Below are 20,711 nucleotides of genomic sequence, written 5' to 3'. Positions count from 1 at the left end.
AGACACAGAGATGGAAGGAAGCACTGCAAATTGATGATAATTCTCGTCATTTTACCCGACGCCACTCCTTTTGGCTTGGAATGAAAGATGACATGACACATGACAGCCTCAAGAGGGCGGATAGGCACATCGACAAGTCCAAGCGGAATCGATGACAGATAACTGGGGGTTCCGAATCTCGAATGGGAAAACGACTTCACTAATGCATTTTAGCAACCCCATCACGTCGACCGCCCATGCCAGCCAAACAAGCTTGTTCTCGCGAGGCCGCTGAACTCGCAGGCGCCGGTTGGAGTCTGTACGGAGTACAAGCACAGGAAAGGGGACCAAGAAGGGGACCAGAGCTCGCTTCGAAGGCAACGCTATCCCTACCTACTTCGTACCTATATCGAGATTAGGCCCTTGGCTTCCTCCAAGATGGCATCGCAACGTGCACGCATTGCTGACATGCATGCATGCATCTTTTCCCAAGGGTCCTCCAGCTCCATTCCTTTCGGACCTTCAGCCGGGGAGTGGCCGAGTTCAGGGCTCTTAGCTAGGCCGGATTGGTGCAGCTCGTGCTGCTTGCGCGTGGCGTTCAAGCTCCTCGAACTAACTATTCGGCGCCCCATCCCATCCCATCCACCAGTCCAACACGAGCAAGATGAGATGAAGAAGAAAAACCCCCTGTATCCCTGTACCCCTGCACAGTGGCCGCCGCCCGCCAGCTCTGGCACTGATCAATACCAGTAGCATGTTTCCCGATTACGGCAGGATGAAGCACTCGGATGCGGCTGGCAGCTGTCTGGTATTTTCTCGCCCATGTGCCTCTAGACTGCCGAATAAATTACCTGGTCAGCTCCTGCCTATCTATTAGAGTAACTTACCTACTTACGGCAAGTACGAGTGGTAAGTACCTACCTGTACCTACCTACAAAGAGGGGGGAGGCAGGTCGCATTGTCGGGGCACAGTTGCGGAGAAAGATGGGGCTTTTTAGCTGCATTGCATGGGTTTCAATGTTCTCGAGAAACGGCATCTCGTCTTCCGGGAATGCTCGGTGTCGATGCCACGTGCAAAGTCCCAGAGGACACTCGACGAAGGAAACTCCATTTCTCCCTGGAAATAGCACGTGTCCTTGCCAGGCACGGACTGACTGGTTGGAGCGAGAACCAAAATCCGGATCCGATTGTCGAATGTCATCCTGTCTGTCTATTTCGATCTTCCTATGTCCTATATTCAACCTTGGGGCCCGTGACATCACTCTGCCCCAGTCGACAAGAGCCCTGCACTTGTCCAAGATATTTGAGCCGCCTTCCCACGGCTCTGATATTATATGTACACGTAACCTGCAAGAAACCTGAGTTGAGAGAAACAGCGTCAAGAACAGATAGATAGATCCCAGAAATGCGCCATCGCTTGCACGCAGAATGGAGAAAGTGCCTCGTCCATCTCATCCAAAGAAAAGACAAAGAGAGAAAAAGGAAAAAGAATAGATATCTCAGATACAAAGTCCCCCCCTATATCTCTACCGGAATGTACCCCTGATCTTGGCATACAGCTCCGTGTCATTAAAGTTGTAGTTGGGGTCCAGCTCGCAGAAGGGGTGCTGCGAGAGGAGCTTGTTGGCCGTCGGCCGTTCCGACGGATTGCTATAACATGGGCCATACCGTGGTCAGCAACAGTCACTTCTTCTCCCAGGGGGGGCCAAGAGCCAGGCAGACTCAAGAAGACTTACACAGTAAAACAGTCAAGCATAAAGGCGATCGCGTACGGGCTGATGGTCATCTGCACGTCCTCGGGGATGGGCGGCGTCTCCCCGTTGGCAATCTTGTAAATCGCGCCCACGGCCTCCTCCTTGCTCCACGGCCGCCGGCCCGCAAACATCTCGAGCACCACGCAGCCGAGCGACCAGATGTCCACCTTGGCCGAGTAGCCCTGGCCCTGCGACCGGATCACCTCGGGCGCCATCCAGAACACCGAGCCCTGCATGTTGTTGGACTTGTCGTTGCCGTAGATGTCGTCCGTCTTCTTGCTGATGCCAAAGTCCGAGATCTTGCACGTGCCGTCCACGTCCAGCAGGATGTTGTCCGCCTTGAGGTCGCGGTGCAGGATGCCCTCGCGGTGCAGGTACGCCAGGCCCGAGAGGGTCTGCCGGGTCAGGCTGGCCACGACCGACTCCTCAAACTTGCCGTGCTTGCGGAGACACGAGCCGATGGAGCCACCGGAGATGTACTCGAGGAAGATGCTGATGCTGGTCTCCTTCCTCTCGCACCCCAGGTACTGCACGATGTTGACGTGGTCGAGATGCTGCATGGTGTCGATCTCCTGGTCGAGAGCAGCCACCATCTCCCGCATCTTGTTCTTGTCGCCCTGCGCCGCCTTGGGGTTGACCTCGACCTCCTTGACGGCCAAGAACTCACCCGTCGTGGCATTCATACCCAGGTAGACGCGCCCATAAGTGCCCTTCCCAATAAGCTGACCCTTGAACCAACGGAACGTCGTCTGTCGCTTGGGTAGGACGTCCTGTGGAATCTGTGGCATGACGATGGAGCCCCTGTCTGGCCGGATCTGCACGATATTGGCATTGAACATCTTGGTCGACTTGCGGCGCAGCAGGGCCGAGTTGTTATTGCTGCTCTTGCTCGCTGCGGCCGGCTGCTGGGCAATTTGTGTCTGCGTGAACCTCTTGTTCGCCTCATGTGCGCCACGCGCCACCTCACGGATGGACTTCATGCGGCCTAGGCCGCCGGAGCGGCGCACACTTCGCTGTGCAACAGACTGGATAGATGCGGGGCGCTCCAGTGCTTTGAGGGTGGACTCATCGGAGCCGAGGGTGTCGCTTTCATTGTAGAGAGAAGCAGTGCGAGAGGGAGGAATGGCAGGAGGAGGCGACGTGGGCATGGACGGTGTTGGCGCCGGAGACTTGGCTTGCTCTTGCACGTTCTCGTCGGCTTCCGCAATCGGGGACGGCGGCATCTCTACCTCGCCGTCTTCGAGCACCGGCTGATCGACGTTGAGGTTCGGGAAGAAGTCCTCGAGGTTGTCGATAAGCGCATCGGTAGGGGGACGGACAGCCCAAACATCCTTCTCGATGAAAGACTTACGTCTGTTGAGCATGCTATCGTTCTCCGACTCCCACGCATCGGAAGCCGGGGTGCGCTGCGAGCTTCTCGAACTCCGAGCAGACTCGTCGTCGTCACCCTCGCCCGTCTTGGGGTTGGCCGACTGTGGAGAGTTAAAGGATACCGAAAGACCCTTGCCTGCCCGCGAAGTACGCGTAGTATTCAATGTCAAACTCGGGCGTCGCTCTACCGAGCCGCTGGCATTGCCCTCCTTGCCCTGCGTCGGGGTCGCTGTTCCTTTCCCTTTGTCGTTACCCTGGCTTCGGGAAGAGATCGGAACAGCAAACAGACCATCGTCAGAGTCGTCACCCGAATCCTCGTCCTGGGCAGCCGGCTGGGCGGCTGGCGCAGGCCGCGAGAAGTTGACCTCGGTCTCGACAAAATTGACATCTGGCCCATGGCTCTTACGCCTCGGCAGAGGAGCAGACTCGATCCGGGCGAAGTTGGCGCTCATTCGCGACGCTGGCGTCAAGTCGCCCGGGAAAGGAGCGCGTTGATTGTGTGATCCTGCAGTGCGAGTCTTAGCAACGCTGTCACTGTCACGACCGACTTTGTGGACGAGATCATTGTTGAAGTCACTAGGAGCCAGCAGGGCACCACCGGGCGAGTAGTCGGGCACAAACAATGGCAAGTGATCCTTGCTCCACGTGCCACTGCTCAGCGACCCGGACGGAGAGCTGCCCCGGCCAGACGCATCTCCGCCGTCCTTTGATATGAAATCGACTTTGGACGTTCGCTTACCTCGCTGCTGGTCGAAACCAGAGTTCTCCGTGTTTGCATTCACGGGCGCAGACGCGACCCGGTTTGGCGAGAGACTGCGACTTGGATGCCCAAGGCCAGCAAAGCCCCGGCCCATGCCGGCCAGTGCGGACTTGATACCTCCTGCGGGGTTGGTGGCGAGCGCTGGTCGCCTCTTGCCGGCTTCCGACATCTCGGGCATTTCACCTGTCGAAGTTGACGGTCGCCGAGGGTAGCCCTCTATGCTGCCTTGTGACAATCGCATGCGATCGCCCGTCTTCTTGCTCAACGAGTTGGCTTTGATTAGAGTCGCAGAAGGATCGCCGGGGGGAGCCGGTGCTCGCCTCTGGGGGAACAGCTTGTCGGGATGCTTGTCTTCGAAGGGAGAGCCGCGAGGTTGGTCGAAGTCGACGTTCCTGCCAACAATACCATAAGAGGCACTCTCGGAAGGAGAGTTTTCTTTCAAGGCTGCTTGCCTTCGTTTCTCCAGATAGGCTTGTCCCTTTCTCGCCATCTCCGCTCTGTAATCAGTGGCCTCTTGCGCCAGCGCCTTGTCATCCCTGTCGTTCTGCGCCGGTACGGCAGTCGAGTTCTGTCTCGAGGAAGGCGGTGACGAGCTCGATCGGGGACGCTGGCCGTTGAGGCGTGCGTAGGCATCCTCATCCCTGGAAAAGCCGGGGGGCACGTAAGAGGGCGATAGCTGTCCCTCGGCAGCCACATTGACGCCGAGACCAGCCATGGCTTTGGGCTGGACATAAAGCTTGAGGCTGCCAGAGCCGTCTGCCTTGAGCTTCCTGTTCGTTAGCAGTCTGATATCATCCAGGGCATCGTCGTGATCGAATTTGCCCAGCTCGGTGACATAGATGTGTGCATCGGCATCAGGCAACCCGACATTGATGCAGATGGTTTGCCGCAGCTCAGTGGCATTCTCAACGTCTGTTACGTCCACCATTCGGTAGTTCCAATGATCTGCAGTGGCTAGAACAAAAGCGCGGCCCATAAGTGAGCGTTTAGCTTTCGGGTCAAGTACGGAAAAGTAGGAATTGGGTCGATCGAGCGAGGTTTCGCTGGAATGGCCCGTCCTGGTGCCCAGCGAGCTGGGTTTGAAGTTAAGCGCCGGACTTGTTGGCGATTCTAGGTCTTCCGGCGATGGGTAAGTGCCGTTATTCTCCTGTCTCTTCTTCCTCGACAGGAACGAGAGGAAGGATTTCTCTTTTGCACTTGAAGGGGGCTCCGTGCCGGCAGACCTGTCCCCAGACTCGAGCGGGGAATGTCGGCTTTCATGGCCGTATCTTCGCCCCTCTCCGTTGCGGGTACTGCTCATGATCTCGTCAATGTTCATACCATTCCGCAGCATCTGGCTAGCCTCCGGAGGCACTCCAGATCCGTAGTGAGCCGCGTTGGATGACAGAGAATCCGTACTGTTCCGCGAGCGATGTCCGAATCGTGCACTATGCGGTGACGCCGACAGGTTCGGGGTCGATGAGGCGAACTGTGCTTGTATGGGGAGATTTGGGCTGCCGCTCGGGCTGTCCTTGCCGATGACACGGGCACCGCCTGCTTCGCCGGGCTCGCTGGCGGTGGGACTTTGCCGGCGGCCGTCTGCGTCAATATGCTTCAGTAAGTTCCTATGGCTGTTGTCTGAGCTCATGGTGCTGTTAGTCAATGTGGGCATCGTGGTCGTCCTCGTGGTCGACACTCTCCGGCCCGAAAATCCAGGACCTGGCGCCTTGATGGGTGTCTGTCCATCCTCTGTCAGTAATTGCAATGGAATCCCAATAGTTGTGTCGGTCAAGACATACATTCGGAGAGTCACCGGCGTCAGTACCAGCACTCGGAAGGCTCATCTGCCCTCCCGAGATGGATTCCTTTCGCGTGTGTGATGTGGTCATTTTGGCGAGATCGACAGGGCGACCAGTCACTATTGCACGGATAAGACGTCTCATCCTCTTGCCTTCGTCTCGCTCCCGCGTCTGGTCCCAGCCAGTACCACTCGTGGTACACTCTTGCGCCAGCCTTGGGTAAACCTGCTGATGCATCATACCAAAGTTGCCGCGCCCACCATGGGCACTGCCAAGCTCGAGGAAGTGCGCTCCATGCAGATTGAGTCCCTTGAACGTCTCTTGCCAATCCTTCGAGAAGTTGTTGCCTTGTAGCCACAGCAGCACCTTATCAAGCGGCCACTGAACGGCAAGCTCATGAGGAACTCCGCCAGATGTCGTAGCATTACTTGCCGTCGAAGCGCCTCTGTTTTGCAAGCCGCTCGGGTAGAGCCTGTCCCGTCCAGCTTGGTCGTCTAGCGGAGTCGAACCGCCGCCGGGCTGACCGTGGCCAGCAGCCTGTGCCCATGGGCTGTGTCCCGCCATGGGCGCCATCATCTCATCCGCTATACCACCCAGTCCGGGGATACCGACACCTTCACCATATGTGTCGCCCTGCGGGATATACGTCGCAGACATCTGCTCGCTTGGGGGAGGTGGAGGAGGGATAGTGATGATTTGGCCGGGAGCCGCTCCCGCGTGAAGCTTCGGATTGTAATTTGTTGTATGCTGCGTCGGTGGAGGCGGTGGGACAAAAGTCCCCCGACTATCGTACATGCGACCCCAAGTACTATGCCACGGCGCTTGTTGGTTCAGAGCACTTCCCGGCGGCGGTCCAGGAGGCGGTGGAAGGCCAGCCGGGCCGAGATGTCCAGGAGCACTTGGGTATCTTGGCGGAGGGGGAGGTATGTTCATCATGCCGGGGCCCAGGGTCGAGGCGTTGGGAGGGGACATTGGCGGTGGTGGCGGCGGCATCTGAAAGGGCCGCGAAGGGTCCCTTTGCCCGTTTGGATACATGGCGACGGTCTCAGAGAAAGAGTTGACGGCGTGTATGCGAAGAAACTAATGTTGACTTCCCGGGCAAGTTCCGTCGGGAAGAGGAATTGACGCAGGGCTGCTCGCACACGAGTCTTATGTTGTTGGTGTTCGACGCCCGCGATCTGGTGACAATCTCGTCATCTAGGGGTGTAGAGGTCGAAAGATGTCGAGCTGCTGCTGGATAGCTCAAGCGAAGCAAGCAAAGCAAGGTGTCGAGGATGCTCAGACGTGACCAGTGGTGCAAGACCAAGAGCCTCTCTTCACAACCTGTGTCCAGCTTCGTGGCGCCAGTGTCGAATCGCAAAGCCGATCCGAGCTTAACACAGAACCCTGGCGCAGGGAGAGTGAAGACTCAGCCGGTGCCCATAGTCGGGCCAGATCGAGATGGACGTTGACTGAGAGGGTTCGGCAGCGTGCCCGTCCAATGTGGACCGGGTGGGATCTCGAATGTGAGTATTTGCGATGCTCTGGAAGAGGCAGGGTGGCCTCGTCGTAGTCAAATTCGTCGGCGATGTCTTTGGGCAGCTACTCGGTACACGCAGCGCAGTATCTAGGGTCGTATGCGGAGATGGGCAGAACAGCGAGAGGGAGAGAGGTTTTGCGACGGCTGGTCGTGGGACTGCAGCACCGCTCTGTCGATGGTGATTCGCCCAAGTGTTTGGGTTGCTGCAAGCAGGGGTGCAGGATGGGGTGGTCGAGAGACAAAAAGACGAAAGACGAGAGGTGCGGGCAAAGACAAGCTGCATCCACGTGCGTCCGTGATAACGACAAGACAAGGCTTACACCCACCACTTCTCGACAATCTATGCGACAGGAGAGAGCAAAAGCACGGAGCAGGCTAGCATCTCGAAGTTTGAGGTTTCTAAAAGTTCATGGATCGCCGGTCTCCAGGATTGCCGACCGATCGGTCCGCGTACAAGTACTGTTGTCGTGGCGGCAGCGCCCTGCGACATGGGTACACGCACCACCAGCCATCCCAAGCCCAGCCCTGGAGGTACCTACAAGTACCTACCTGACCTACATCCACTTACCGACTTTACGAGGCACATTGTGGAGGTAAAGCCACCCATTTCTCCACAGCAGCAGACTGCTTCCCATGGTCCCATTTGACCATTCGAAGGGAGCCGAGCTGTCCCCTCCACAAGAGCGGGAACCAGCCCTCTAGCGACGTGACCGTCGTACGTAGTTGCTGGTAGTAGAGGGGGGCATTTGGGGCGCTATCCAGAAAGCCTGGGAGGCAGCTCTCCCCGACAATCAAGCCCGGTTTGGCTTGTGGAAACGCAATGGGGCCCACGACAGGGTCTTTAGCAAATGCCAAGGGGCAGCATACCGCATCAATTCGGTGTGGTAGGGACCTGGTGGTGGGGCGGGAAATGCTCCGGCGGCGGGTGGGTGGGCACTGAAACCGCTGATGAATCTCCTCTGACTGGCCTGCGAAGCGCCCGTCCAACGGCGACTCTTGACAGTTTCGGGTTAGCAGCCCTCTCGGCAAGCCAACCAGGGCGCTGGTCCTTCTCGATTGCCCTCCATAGACCTGCCTGACCACTACCACATTCTCGAATATGCATGCAGCTGGGTGATGCGGTGACAGACATGCATCGCACCACTAAGGCCTGCATCGAACATGGACGGGTTGGTCGCCGATTACACGGCATTCTCTTCTCGCAGGCTCTCTGTTCCTAGGACTGTCATCCCCGTCTACGCCTTGGCTCACGGCCCCCCTCGTTGTGAATTCGTGATCTGACTGCGGCTAATATTGGAAGCGATTTTTATATTACGCTGCACCTGGGACAAGGTTGCCCTAAGGTCTGCTTAAACCGGACGACCGACATAGGTACACTGTGCGTGGAGCGAGGCCATAAGGGTCACTCAGTTTGACATAGAGCGATTCTATCTATAGACCCGACCGAGTGCACAGTAAAAGCCCTCCCAGTGTCAATCCAGGCAGAAGAAACTCGACAGTCTGACCAACGCCTTGAACTCCAGCCACATACATGCACACTGCGTGACTCGAGGCATACACAGCATTCCGTCAGACGGCTGACACATCTTACATGATGGTGCAATTGCCCTGCCCAACCCACGCATTGAGCTGTTCATAGTACCCGCCTTCGTCGCTCACGCCCTCGACGTAGTTGTGGCGCCTGATAAGCCCGGTGATCTTGAGGCTCTGCTCGCCGCCAGCGTGCCACCACCTGAACTTTTGTATCATCGCGGTCTCGTCGTCGTCTGACGAGATCTCCCACTTGCCCGAGGATACTTCCACAATGCACGTGTTCTTGGGGAAATGATACTCCGGCAGGAATACCGTCGTGGGAGTCTCCGTCCCCGTCTCCTTTGCCTGGATCTTCAGGGTAAACTCGCACTTGCGAAGGTCAAAAGTGTAATGTGAGATGGTCCCCACGGTTGAGATTGGCGAAGGGCGAACATACGCCTCTGCTGCCCGGTAACCCGGTGCGTTTGTGAGTTCCGGATCAGCTGTTCCGGGCTCGGACGAGATGGAAGGAGAGCTGAGTGCCCTCTTCAGATTCGCCGGCGTAACACTAGTCTCGGCCTCGAGCGTATCTGTCCTTGACGAGCTAGCGGTTGCCATTTTGCCCAGATTGCTTGTCGATTGCGACAGGTCTGGACTCTTCGGCACAGGATCCGTAGGGAGTTCGGTGTCGTCCAAGGAAAAGATCGACAGGTCCTCTCCATTCCACTGATCTCCCCTTTCGTGGTCGTTCTATGGATGTGTCAGTGGAAGCACATCTTGCGCAGCATCACGTTTACTCACCTGGGCCATGTACAGCCACAACGTGTAGCCTCCCATGAGGGATCCTTCGATGGCAAAGTGGTTGGCATCCATGGCGGCAGACTGGCTCGAAAAGTCTCCCGTCTTGTACGCATGCTTGTCATCCATGTCGTAAGGGATGCCAAACTCGGTCAGAACACAAGGGTGGTTTCCCAAGTGGTCGAGGCCTTCCTGCCGTATCGCAGCAAGCTGGTCTCGGAAGCAGTTGCGAATCGCCGTCTCCCCTATCTTGATCGCAAAGGCCGGGTGGAGATATCTACCACGCAAAACACCCAATACGTCCACGTTCCATGTGCGGTTCCATTTCTTGGTCATGAGGGTGATTCCGTCGTAGTAATGCGGCGCGTACGCGAGCTTGGGGTCGTCATCTTCTGTCCCTTTGATCGTGGGCGGGATCTCCAAGGTTGGCCCCTGAAGGAGGATGATTGCGTCCGGGTGCTGCGCTCGCACCGTTTGCTTGAACTTGCGGAAGAAGTCCATAAAGTAGTTGTTGGTAAAGTAGGGGTAGTCAATCTCCTTGCCCGTCGAAGGGTCTTTGGCAAAATAGTCCTTTTGCAGCAGCTCGTCGTTGGCGGGATCCCAGACACCGTGCTGAGCCCACAGACATTCGCCGAGCTTCCATCCCGGATCGCGCTTCCAGCCATACCTGGACTCGTCATAGTCGGCTGGCAGCCATGCAATCTCTCCGTGGGGGTCCACCAAGGTCCGGCCGACTTTGTACGGGCCGAGACCACCTATGTCCCACGTGTCGATCTCGCAGGCTCTCCCCATGCCGGTCAGCATGGCCTGCCACATCGTCGGGCTAGTGCCTTTCTTCAACGCCTGCTCCTTGGGTATCTGGCTGATGTCTTGAGTTCCGATCGCGCCCTTGTTGGGTTCATTCAGACTCTCCCACCCGAATACCACGTCGTTCTCGAGATCTCCCGCCTCCCGTATCCTCTGCGCCAGGTGAGCAATTGCCCGCAAGAAGTGCCCTTGCAGGTAATCTTGGATGTTCACGCCGTCGAGGATGCACTTGGGCGCAAATTGCCGACCGCCGAAGAAAAGGGTGAATATGGTGGCCGCAGCAAGGCGGTAGTAATTGGTCGACCAGATCATTCTGGGGAACTCGTCGGGATCAGGGTACGTATTGTGCACAATGGCAGCCTCGGTGGCCGCGAAGCTCTGTGGGTTCAGGCCGCATGCGTAAAGCGTCCACATGGGCGCGCCAGAACCGCCGGAGTAGCGAGACCACTGGGACCAAGTCAGCATGGGGCTTTGATTCTGCTCGGACAGCACATGCATACCACGTCCTGATGCGGGTCCATGAACACATAGAAGCCATAGTCTTTGGCAACCCTGAGGATCTCAATGGTGTGTGCAATCCACTCCTCGTCATACTGGCCCGGCCCGGCCGCCTCGAGTGCCTCCCAGGTGAAGACGTAGCGAATGGTGTTGTAGCCATAGCGTTTCAGCTTGGAGAAATGGATATGAGCGTCCTCCTTGGGAAAGGGTCGCTGGTGGAAGTTGACATTGTCGCCGTCATAAAAGTCGGTGTCGACATGCGACGGCTGGGCTGGCTCGCTGGGGAACTTGGCATCCCCTGCGACATTGATGCCTCGCAGGGTCACCTGTCTTCCGCTCGAGTCGCAGAATCTCCCGTTCTCGATGGTGAGCCGAAGCCGAGACATGGCGAAATATGGCGATAACAGCTGCACGCCCAGCAAAGCACGCCCTTCAGGAGAAGGAGAAGGAGAGAAGAAAACCGGAAGCACTCCGCAAGCTTTCCGAAGTACAAGTAGTTGTCGGGTTGGCGTCCCGCGGGCCTGGGAGAGTGGGTGTGGGCTGCTGCGCTGTGGAATGACGTCCAGGATGCACCGGGAACAGGGTCGGCCGAGATGCCCAGCCGCGCCACTAAAAAATGACCCCAGTAGGTATAGGTACCTAAGATAGCCAGCTACGAGTCACCGAATAAAACACCAGGAATCGCAATGGAAAAGGGGATTAATAAGAAATAAGAAAGCAGTTATCTACAGGAACTGGAATGCCCAAGGCTGTCTGTCCTGCACTTTGCTTGTTGACATATATAGCGGCCGATGATGCTGGTGGCTCGCCACGCGATCCTTGGCAAGCGGTCTTCAATGCATTGGAAAGCATCCCTATTGCATGCGAGCATCAACTGACCACCAGTTCAGGTTTCCTTTTACTGATGATGTAAAGCGCTAGTTTAGCCGTGGTTGAACCGATTGGTACATCCGTTCAGCGGGTAGGTACGTACCTACCTTCCTGACTTATAGCACGCAAGTAAGGAGGGACTGGCTCGTGCACCCCATTAAAGTGCTGGACGCGTCGACGCGTCTTTCAGGAAGTGTGGGCGGGGGATAAGCACCATTGCGATCTCAACCTTGAAATTCAACCCGTCTTGAAGATTTCGCGATCGCAGTCTTCATATGCCCTGGAACCATGCCTCACTCAATCCCTTCTGCCGGGAACTCGCCCCCGAAGCCAGACATGGATGTGGACAGCCAAGAGGCGACCGAGCCTACCAACGGCGACAGCCAGGTCTCACGAGCAACGGATGGCGATGTCGACATGACCGAGCTGCCTGTGGTCGAGGCGCAGCCCGGTACAGGAGACGTGAAGAAAGAGACCAAACTCGAGGATCTGTTTGAAGACTCCGATGAAGAATTTCCTAGCTCGCGTCCGCAGGATGCCTCCAGTCCTCCCGGCACCAGCGCTCCTCTTGGGTAAGTTGCCGTCCGGCCGTTCTCGCGATGCGATCCAACAGCTGATCATCAACAGTGACATCGCGTCTCTCAAGGCGTCCGATCCAGGATTGATGCGCAGCTTTTACCAGAGACTCTTTCCCTGGCGTTATCTTTTCCAATGGCTCAACCACAGTCCCACTCCTACCCCAGACTTCGGCCATCGCGAGTTTGCCTTTACTTTACAGAACGATGCGTACCTCCGCTACCAATCCTTCCAAACATCAGACCTGTAGGCATTTGAATCATTCAGCCTGTAGCTCATCACTGGACTAATGGTGACCCTAGTCTTCGCAAAGACGTGTTGCGCCTCATGCCTTCGCGTTTCGAAATCGGGCCGGTCTACAACACGAATCCCCGTGAGCGCAAGACTCTACGCAACTCCTCCGCGTTTAAGCCTCTTTCCAAGGAGCTGTGCTTCGATATAGATTTGACCGACTACGACGAGATCCGTACCTGCTGCGACAAGGCCAACATCTGCAACAAATGCTGGCAGTTCATGACCATGGCCATCAAAGTCATCGACATCGCCTTGCGAGAGGACTTCGGCTTCAAACACATCATGTGGGTGTACTCCGGTCGACGTGGTGCCCACGCCTGGGTCTGCGACAAGAAGGCGCGGGTGATGGACGACCAGAAGCGGAGAGCCATTGCGGGATACCTGGAAGTCATCCGCGGCGGCTCACAGAGTGGGAAGAAGGTCAATGTCAAGCGCCCTCTTCACCCGCACCTGACGAGGAGCCTGGACATCCTCAAGACGCATTTCCAAGAGGATGTCCTCGAGGAGCAGAACCCCTGGGAGTCTGAAGAGCGGTCTAAGAAACTGCTGCAGCTCCTTCCGGACAAGACACTCAACGAGGCCTTACAAAAGAAGTGGGATTCCGCTCCTGGCAGGGCCTCGACCTCAAAGTGGGCGGATATCGATACCCTGGCAAAGAGTGGCGTAAGCAAGCATCTAGACCCCAAAGCTTTGAAGGAGGCGAAGCAGGACATCGTCTTGGAGTATACCTACCCTCGCCTCGATATCGAGGTCAGCAAGAAGCTCAACCATTTGCTCAAGAGCCCCTTCGTCGTCCATCCCGGCACAGGCAGGGTGTGTGTTCCCATCGACACTGCCGCCTTGGAGGACTTTGACCCCCTTGGCGTCCCCACCGTGCAGGGCCTGCTGCAAGAAATTGACGAGTGGAAGGAGGACGGCGACGCCAATGGAGGCAAGCCGCTCCAGGATTGGGAAAAGACGAGTTTAAGACCTTATATCGAACAGTTCAGGTCGTTTGTACTGAATCTTATGAAGGACGAGAGGGACGTCAAGGTAAAGAGGGAGGCTGATGCGATGGATTTCTGAATGCATGCACAGCATGGCATCACGGCATATATGACGTACGGCAACCGGGCATGAAAGGATCAAGACTTTGTCTTTTATGGAGTTTTGGTAACTAATGAACACTGTACCCATCCATGTTCTCAAGACCCTTCAAAGATCATTCAAAGGTTCATGAGCTGCTTCAAGTCCACCACGCTCAGGCTCACTTTGTTCGTCGTGCTCGGCGGCAGGTGGCCCGCGCCCATGATGAGCAGCTTGCTCGGGTCCGCATTCAGCACCCGCAGGTGCCGCGTGTACGCCTCGGGCTGCGGCACCGAGTACGCCACCCACTTCGACTCGTCGCCCATCGCCCGGTTCACAAAGATCCGGCTGCCGGTCCCGTCGCTGACGACGATGGAGCCGTCCCGGCCGCCCACCGACGACCACGTCACGTACGGCGATCCGATGGGCACGGTCGAGCCGGCCTTGACCGGGTGGTCCGCCGCGCGGGCAAACTGCCGCGGGTCCTCGGCGATCCGGTAGAACACGGGGAAGGTGTAGCCCGACCCTGCTCCGGGCCCGCCGCCGTACTCGTAGCTCATGATGTAGCGGCCGTCCGGGAGGCGCGCCACGGTGGTCATGCCGGGCCGGGCGGTGTAGGGGCTGTGCGCGACGTCGTCGACGGGCGGGTCCCAGGTGCGGAGGTCCGAGGACGTCTGGTGGACGAGCTTCTGGCCATACTTGGGATCTCGCTGGTCAGAGTAGTAGAGGATCATCTGAGACTTGTACATCCTACAGATAAGTTTGTGCGTGAGCCCAATTGTATCACTCGGGTTCGTTCTCTTGTAGAGAGTGCTTGGGGCAGAGCTTACATGAGGAAGGGCTCCCACACGGGCGTCTCGCCGTTGTTGGGCTTCGCAACACCACCGGCCGCGACATGGCTGACAAACTCCCAGGTGTGGCCCTTGTCCGTGCTGGCGTAGACATCGATGCGAGTCTGGCTCAGGTCCGTCGGGATGCTGTTGCCGGCGCACAGGATGGTGCCGGCCTTGAACTCGCCGAGGTCCTCGGGCAGCTCGTACAGGAACGGCTGGTAACGCAGGCCCCAGTTGTTGACGTCGTCGGTGACCTTGGAGATCATCTTCCAGGAGACGCCATAGTCCTTGGACTCGTAGATGGGGAAGTACACCAGCGGCGGCTCCGGCGAGTAGTTCTCCCAAGTGGCCAACAGCGTGCCGTCTGCGAGCTCTACAGTGCGCGCATACAGGACGCGAGGGTCGGTGTAGTCCTGTGGCGGCGTGAAAATCACCTTGTTGGAGAAGGTGGTCGGAGCTACAGCATGTTGCAGGGGTGTGCCGAGCACAGTCGAGACGGCTGCACTCAGGCAAAGGACCACAGTATGGATGAGCATGTTTGGCAGCTTTTCGACGAACGTGTCAACTGTCCATTCATGTTGCAACCTTCACGAGGTCAATGAGGCGTTTATAAGTCCCAGCAACCTGGTTGCCAGTCGTCTCCATGGTGCCACTTGCAGTTCACAAAGTTAAGCCGGTTGGAGGACTTTGGCTCTCGTCGGCCCCGACAAACCCGGCTTGGAAACGGCCCATCCTCGTGATAGTCTCGGCGTATTGAAGACCCTAGCTCTGTTGATAGCCAAGAGACGGATAATTGGGGTTGGCAGCCGAAAACATGGGGTCAGAACTCGGGCGGCACTGGAGCGGCACTTGAGCAAATGACGGAATGGCGGGGACACTCCACAGGGGACGGAGGAGGAGGATGGACTACCCCAGAAGAGCAACTCTCCCGGGTTCTTTACGCGCGCCAATGGTTGATGAGTTTACTACAGCACAGGATGCTGTTTTGGAGACTTAGAGCTCCTGTCTAGCTGAATCTTTGCCCGAGTATGTTGCAATGTCTATTGTAGTTCAACCTTGACACCACACTCAATGCATCCAGGGGTCATCAGGAAGCCGAGGCCCGTCACCCTTGGGGCCCTCTTTCACAAGCCCTTGTCGTAGTGACACCCACAGCGTGATGGATACACTACCAGACCTGACTATAACACCTGCCTTTTGGACATCGTGTAAGACCAGAGCACTTTGATCGCAGTTTATTCTGCTGCGAGCCTGGCGATGCCCGCGTCTGGGCCGGCTTCAAGAAAAGCCATCAAGTGGCCCTTCCCAAGCGCCCTTCTTGATTGTAAGGTATGGGTATGAAGACGCCTCTGGTGTTTCCAGTTCACGCCGTCTCAGTGTCTAGACATCTGCTGCGCCCTCCGTCTCTCGAGCTGTGACCTCGACGGCCTCATCGCCGTTGTTTTCGCCATCCTCTGCGTCCACTTCTCCATCGTCTTCTGCACCCTCTTCATCCTGGTCTTCACTCGCACTGCGCAGCTTGCCGCCTTTTCTCTTCGGTATCGCAGCGTCAAAAGCGACCCCCCAATCCCCAAACTCGAGCCATTTCGTCATAATCTCAACGACTTGATTTGTTGTCAGGACTTGCCTGCTCGCCATGATCATGTATTCTCCAATCGGCAACTTGGCTGTCCGGACGCCCTTTTCCCTCGCAATTTTGTAGCAGAGACCTTTCTCCCTATTCTTGTCGACGATCCCTCCAATCACATAACTTGTGTAAGGCTCAAGCCTCTCAAGTGTGTATGGTGAGTCGGACGTGAGGTAGACCACGGAAGCATCGCCCTCAGCGATCTCGGGTTCTGGGACGGGCGTTGAGTCGGCATCACCCTTTATAGATGTATGTTGTGATCCTTGCTTCAAGATCTCGGGCAGTGTTCCTCCATCCGCTCCCTTCATCAAGGTATGTGCCGCTTTGGCGGCTTCGAGAAAGTCGCCCTCCACAGTATATGTGTTTTTCCATCTTTTGTGATTGTCATGTAGAACTGTCTCGTACCGCGTCTTCAAGAACCCCTTCCAAGAGCTCAAGAAGAGATGGGTTTGGTACTTGCTGAGACGGTTGTCTGAGTAGGATCGCGTGATCTGGCTCGACAGAGAGACCAGCTCCTTCTCGCTCATATATTTTTCGAAGTCGCAGTCGATGATCAGGGTGAGGGGTACCACCCATTTCGGGTGAGGAGTAGGCCGTCCGTTCCTGAGGACCTCAAGAGGATCCAAGCCCGCTGCCTTGGCCTCTGCGATCTTCACGTCCCTCTCGGCTCGTTTTCTCGCTCGTTGACTGTGTCGCTTTTCCTTCCTCTTCACCTTGCGATCCTCCTTCTGCTCCTCCCACAACTGCCTGCGCTTTAATTTCTTCAACTGGCTCTTTGATAGGGTTGGCGGATCTATACCATCTTTTCTGGGAGCCTCTCGCGGTTGCTGCACATCGACTTCGCCCATATCTTGATCGAGTTGTGACATCGCGGAGACCTCCGAAACAGGCCCACGATCGCCATTCTCAGTAGCCAGGGGAGGTAGCTGTTGGTTTTCCAGGACTGCCGGATCGGCCATAATCATTTGAGTAGCTTCACCAGGCAAGCTTGTCAAAATGGCAAAGGTGGGCTCCCATGCTCGGCGCAAGGTGAGTACTTACAAGAGGTGGTGCTCTGGCGGGGTTCTGACCTTCATCACTTTTTTTTTTCTGGCTGGTTCCAGTGGCAGAAACGGCAGGGACCGCACAATTGAGGCGGTGAACAGCGCCACTTCCCCGAATGGATATAGTTAGTGCATTTCGCGTCGCGTCTTCGTCTTTAATGGATTCCGGGGGAACGCGTTTCAAGCTCCCCAAGTGCAACTTCGAGGTGGATCGTGTATTTCCATTGACATCGGCGCCACGAGTTCGGGAATCATTTAGTGCCTTCAATCTGCTGCAGTTGTTTCTTCTATGGTTGACTTTTGCGGTGTGGTTCATTCGTCATGTCTTCCCGGCCAGAACTGAGAGTATGAAGGTATTCTTGCTACCACAAAGTTGAGCCACATCACTGACGCTCCTCTACATAGGTCGACGATGAGCACGGCTTCATCCGGTTCTTCAAGTCATTGCCCGTCGTCAACGATGATACGGTCCGGATCTTTGACCGCGGAGATTGGTATACGGCTCATGGGGAAGATGCAAACTTCATTGCTAGAACTGTGAGTCGTCCACTACGCACCAACCGGATTGCATTGCGAGGTTAAGGACTAACACCTCTTGTTAGGTTTATAAGACTACTTCGGTAGTCCGACAGCTCGGGAAAAGCGACCACACAGGGCTTCCATCGGTAACCATGACCATCACTGTGTTCCGACAATTCCTCCGCGAGGCACTCTTCAAGCTGGGAAAACGAGTCGAAATCTGGTCGAGCACAGGTGGTAGGATGAACTGGAAGATTGTCAAGCAGGCATCGCCCGGAAATCTTCAAGATGTGGAGGATGAACTGGGCGGGCAGTTTGAGGCTGCTCCTATGATCATAGCTGTCAAGTTCTCAGCCAAGGCCAGCGAGGCAAGGACAGTAGGTGTCTGTTTCGCAGATGCCAGCGTGCGAGAGCTTGGTGTCAGCGAGTTCCTCGACAATGACCTGTACTCGAACTTCGAGGCACTCTTGATCCAACTGGGCGTCCGAGAATGCCTGATCCAGGCCGACAAGGCCGACAAAGACAAGGATCCCGAGCTCACCAAGCTCAAGCAGATTATCGACAACTGCGGAGTGGCGATCTCTGAACGATCAGCCGGTGACTTCGGCGTCAAGGATATCGAGCAAGACCTCACAAGGCTTTTGAAAGATGAACGGGCGGCATCGCTGCTTCCCCAGACCGACCTCAAGTTGGCCATGGGCTCGGCTGCGGCGCTGATCAAATACTTGGGTGTCTTACAGGATCCTTCCAACTTTGGCCAGTACCAACTGTACCAGCACGATCTGTCTCAATATATGAAGCTCGACGCCGCCGCACTCAAGGCACTCAACCTCATGCCTGGAGCGCGGGATGGTGCCAAGACAATGAGCGTGTACGGCTTGTTGAATCATTGCAAGACAGCCGTTGGTAGCAGGCTTCTGTCGCAGTGGCTCAAGCAACCACTGATGAGCAAAGATGAAATCGAGAAGCGACAGATTCTTGTGGAGGCATTTGTCAATGATACAGAGCTCCGGCAAATCATGCAAGAGGAGCACCTGCGCTCGGTGCCTGACCTTTACCGCCTGGCGAAGCGTTTCCAGCGCAAGAAGGCGAATCTCGAAGACGTCGTCAGGGCATACCAGGTGATCATTCGTCTCCCTGGCTTCCTAGGCACCCTCGAGGGTGTGATGGATGAGACGTATCGTGATCCCTTGGATGCTGCATACACTACCAAGCTTCGGGAACTGTCCGACAGCCTGGGCAAGTTGCAAGAGATGGTCGAGACAACGGTTGACCTCGATGCTCTGGACAACCACGAATTCATCATCAAACCCGAATTCGACGACAGTCTGCGGATCATCCGGAAGAAATTGGATCGGCTCCGGACCGACATGGACCGGGAGTTCTACGATGCTGCCAATGATCTCGGCCAGGAGAGGGAAAAGAAGATCTTCCTGGAGAACCACAAGGTCCATGGCTGGTGCATGCGGTTGACGCGGACCGAGGCCGGCTGTATTCGCAACAAGTCCAAGTACCAGGAGTGCTCCACCCAGAAGAACGGAGTCTACTTCACGACCAAGACGCTGCAGGGCCTCCGTCGCGAGTTTGATCAGTTGTCTCAGAACTACAACCGCACCCAGAGCAGTCTCGTGAGCGAGGTCGTCGGCGTCGCTGCGTCGTACTGCCCCGTCCTTGAGAAGCTCGGCGGCGTGCTTGCGCATCTGGATGTCATCGTCTCCTTTGCCCACTGCTCTGTCCACGCGCCCACCTCGTATGTGCGGCCCAAGATTCACCCCCGAGGTGAGGGCCAGACCATTCTCAGAGAAGCGCGTCACCCTTGCATGGAGATGCAAGATGACATCCAGTTCATCACCAACGACGTGGAGCTGACCCGCGACAAGTCGGCCTTCCTCATCATAACTGGTCCCAATATGGGCGGTAAATCGACATACATCAGGCAGATTGGAGTGATCAGTCTCATGGCCCAAATCGGCTGCTTCGTCCCCTGTTCCGAGGCGGAGCTGACCATTTTCGATTCCATCTTGGCGCGCGTCGGCGCCAGTGACTCGCAGCTCAAGGGTGTGTCCACGTTCATGGCTGAGATGCTGGAGACGGCAAACATCCTCAAGTCGGCCACCGCAGAGTCCCTCATCATCATTGACGAGCTCGGTCGCGGCACGTCAACCTATGACGGCTTCGGCCTGGCATGGGCCATCTCTGAGCATATCGTCAAGGAGATCGGGTGCTTTGCCTTGTTCGCCACGCACTTCCACGAACTCACAGCGCTGGCCGACCAATACCCACAGGTCACCAATCTCCATGTCACGGCGCACATTAGCGGCACAGAAGGCAACAAGTCGAGCGAGGATCAGAAGCGAGAGGTGACATTGCTGTACAAGGTCGAGCCGGGCATCTGTGACCAGAGCTTTGGTATCCATGTCGCCGAGCTTGTCCGGTTCCCCGACAAGGTTGTGCGGATGGCGAAGCGCAAGGCCGACGAGCTCGAGGACTTTACTACAAAGCACGACGCATCACTTGGTCTGGAATATAGCAAGGAGGATGTTGAGCAAGGCAGCGCCATGCTCAAGGCGATCCTCGTACGGTGGAAGGAGCAGGTCCAGGACGGCGAGATGACCAAGGAGGAGATGGTTTCCAAGTTGAAAGAGCTGGTTGCTGCGGATGCTAAATTGCTGGCTAACCCGTTTTTCAAGTCGGTGAAAGCGTTGTAATGATGTATTCCGGGACAGACGGCGTCACGAAACACGCTGAACAGGGGCAAGGCTGTATTATATTTTCAAGGAAATGGCTGGCTGGCGCTCAGGGTATGCAACAAAATGTATATTGGTCTTTTGATGGCTCAAGGAAATGCTAGAGTAGGTAATTGGTTTCAATCAAATGGGCGCCAGGTCAAACCCACGTGCTCTGGTAGACGTCATGTCAGCCTTTATTGCTTGATTCGAAGGATTTGGGAAGGCCAGTAGGAACGTGAAGTTTTCAATATCAGAAAAAAGATAGAACAATATGGTGGTTTGTGTAAACATATTCGTCATGGACGAATTCATAAACAGCCTCAAATCTCTCATCATGTTGAAAAAGGTGCGATACAAAGGGAAGACGGATGGGGAGGAG

At 56.3% G+C, this 20,711-nt stretch overlaps 6 protein-coding genes across 6 annotated transcripts; 2 read left to right on the top strand and 4 right to left on the bottom strand.

The window, feature by feature from the left end:
- Window positions 1-1,505: 1,505 nt before the first annotated feature.
- E0L32_002685 (uncharacterized protein) lies at window positions 1,506-6,677 on the bottom strand (the record flags this gene model as incomplete). Its single annotated transcript, XM_031136901.1, has 3 exons — window positions 1,506-1,629; window positions 1,716-5,581; window positions 5,643-6,677. 3 exons carry the CDS (start codon window positions 6,675-6,677, stop codon window positions 1,506-1,508), a joined length of 5,025 nt encoding a protein of 1,674 aa, XP_030999887.1.
- A 2,071-nt stretch (window positions 6,678-8,748) lies between these two features.
- On the bottom strand, window positions 8,749-11,162 carry E0L32_002684 (uncharacterized protein; the record flags this gene model as incomplete). The annotated part of the gene is made up of 3 exons (XM_031136900.1): window positions 8,749-9,423; window positions 9,475-10,725; window positions 10,779-11,162. 3 exons carry the CDS (start codon window positions 11,160-11,162, stop codon window positions 8,749-8,751), a joined length of 2,310 nt encoding a protein of 769 aa, XP_030999886.1.
- A 772-nt stretch (window positions 11,163-11,934) lies between these two features.
- On the top strand, window positions 11,935-13,581 carry E0L32_002683 (uncharacterized protein; the record flags this gene model as incomplete). Its single annotated transcript, XM_031136899.1, has 3 exons — window positions 11,935-12,218; window positions 12,274-12,468; window positions 12,525-13,581. 3 exons carry the CDS (start codon window positions 11,935-11,937, stop codon window positions 13,579-13,581), a joined length of 1,536 nt encoding a protein of 511 aa, XP_030999885.1.
- A 140-nt stretch (window positions 13,582-13,721) lies between these two features.
- Window positions 13,722-14,950, bottom strand: E0L32_002682 (uncharacterized protein; the record flags this gene model as incomplete). Its single annotated transcript, XM_031136898.1, has 2 exons — window positions 13,722-14,331; window positions 14,412-14,950. 2 exons carry the CDS (start codon window positions 14,948-14,950, stop codon window positions 13,722-13,724), a joined length of 1,149 nt encoding a protein of 382 aa, XP_030999884.1.
- An 844-nt stretch (window positions 14,951-15,794) lies between these two features.
- Window positions 15,795-17,000, bottom strand: E0L32_002681 (uncharacterized protein; the record flags this gene model as incomplete). The annotated part of the gene is made up of 1 exon (XM_031136897.1): window positions 15,795-17,000. One exon carries the CDS (start codon window positions 16,998-17,000, stop codon window positions 15,795-15,797), a length of 1,206 nt encoding a protein of 401 aa, XP_030999883.1.
- Window positions 17,001-17,405: 405 nt separating this feature from the next.
- E0L32_002680 (uncharacterized protein) lies at window positions 17,406-20,311 on the top strand (the record flags this gene model as incomplete). Its single annotated transcript, XM_031136896.1, has 3 exons — window positions 17,406-17,429; window positions 17,490-17,621; window positions 17,687-20,311. The coding sequence occupies 3 exons, from the start codon at window positions 17,406-17,408 to the stop codon at window positions 20,309-20,311; spliced, it is 2,781 nt and encodes a 926-aa protein (XP_030999882.1).
- Window positions 20,312-20,711: the final 400 nt, after the last annotated feature.

This window comes from Thyridium curvatum (assembly GCF_004353045.1).
Source record: "Thyridium curvatum strain D216 chromosome Unknown NODE_11_length_606192_cov_83.229133, whole genome shotgun sequence".
Classification (NCBI taxonomy): Eukaryota; Fungi; Ascomycota; class Sordariomycetes; order Thyridiales; family Thyridiaceae; genus Thyridium; species Thyridium curvatum.
This window is presented reverse-complemented; position numbering and strand designations above follow the sequence as displayed.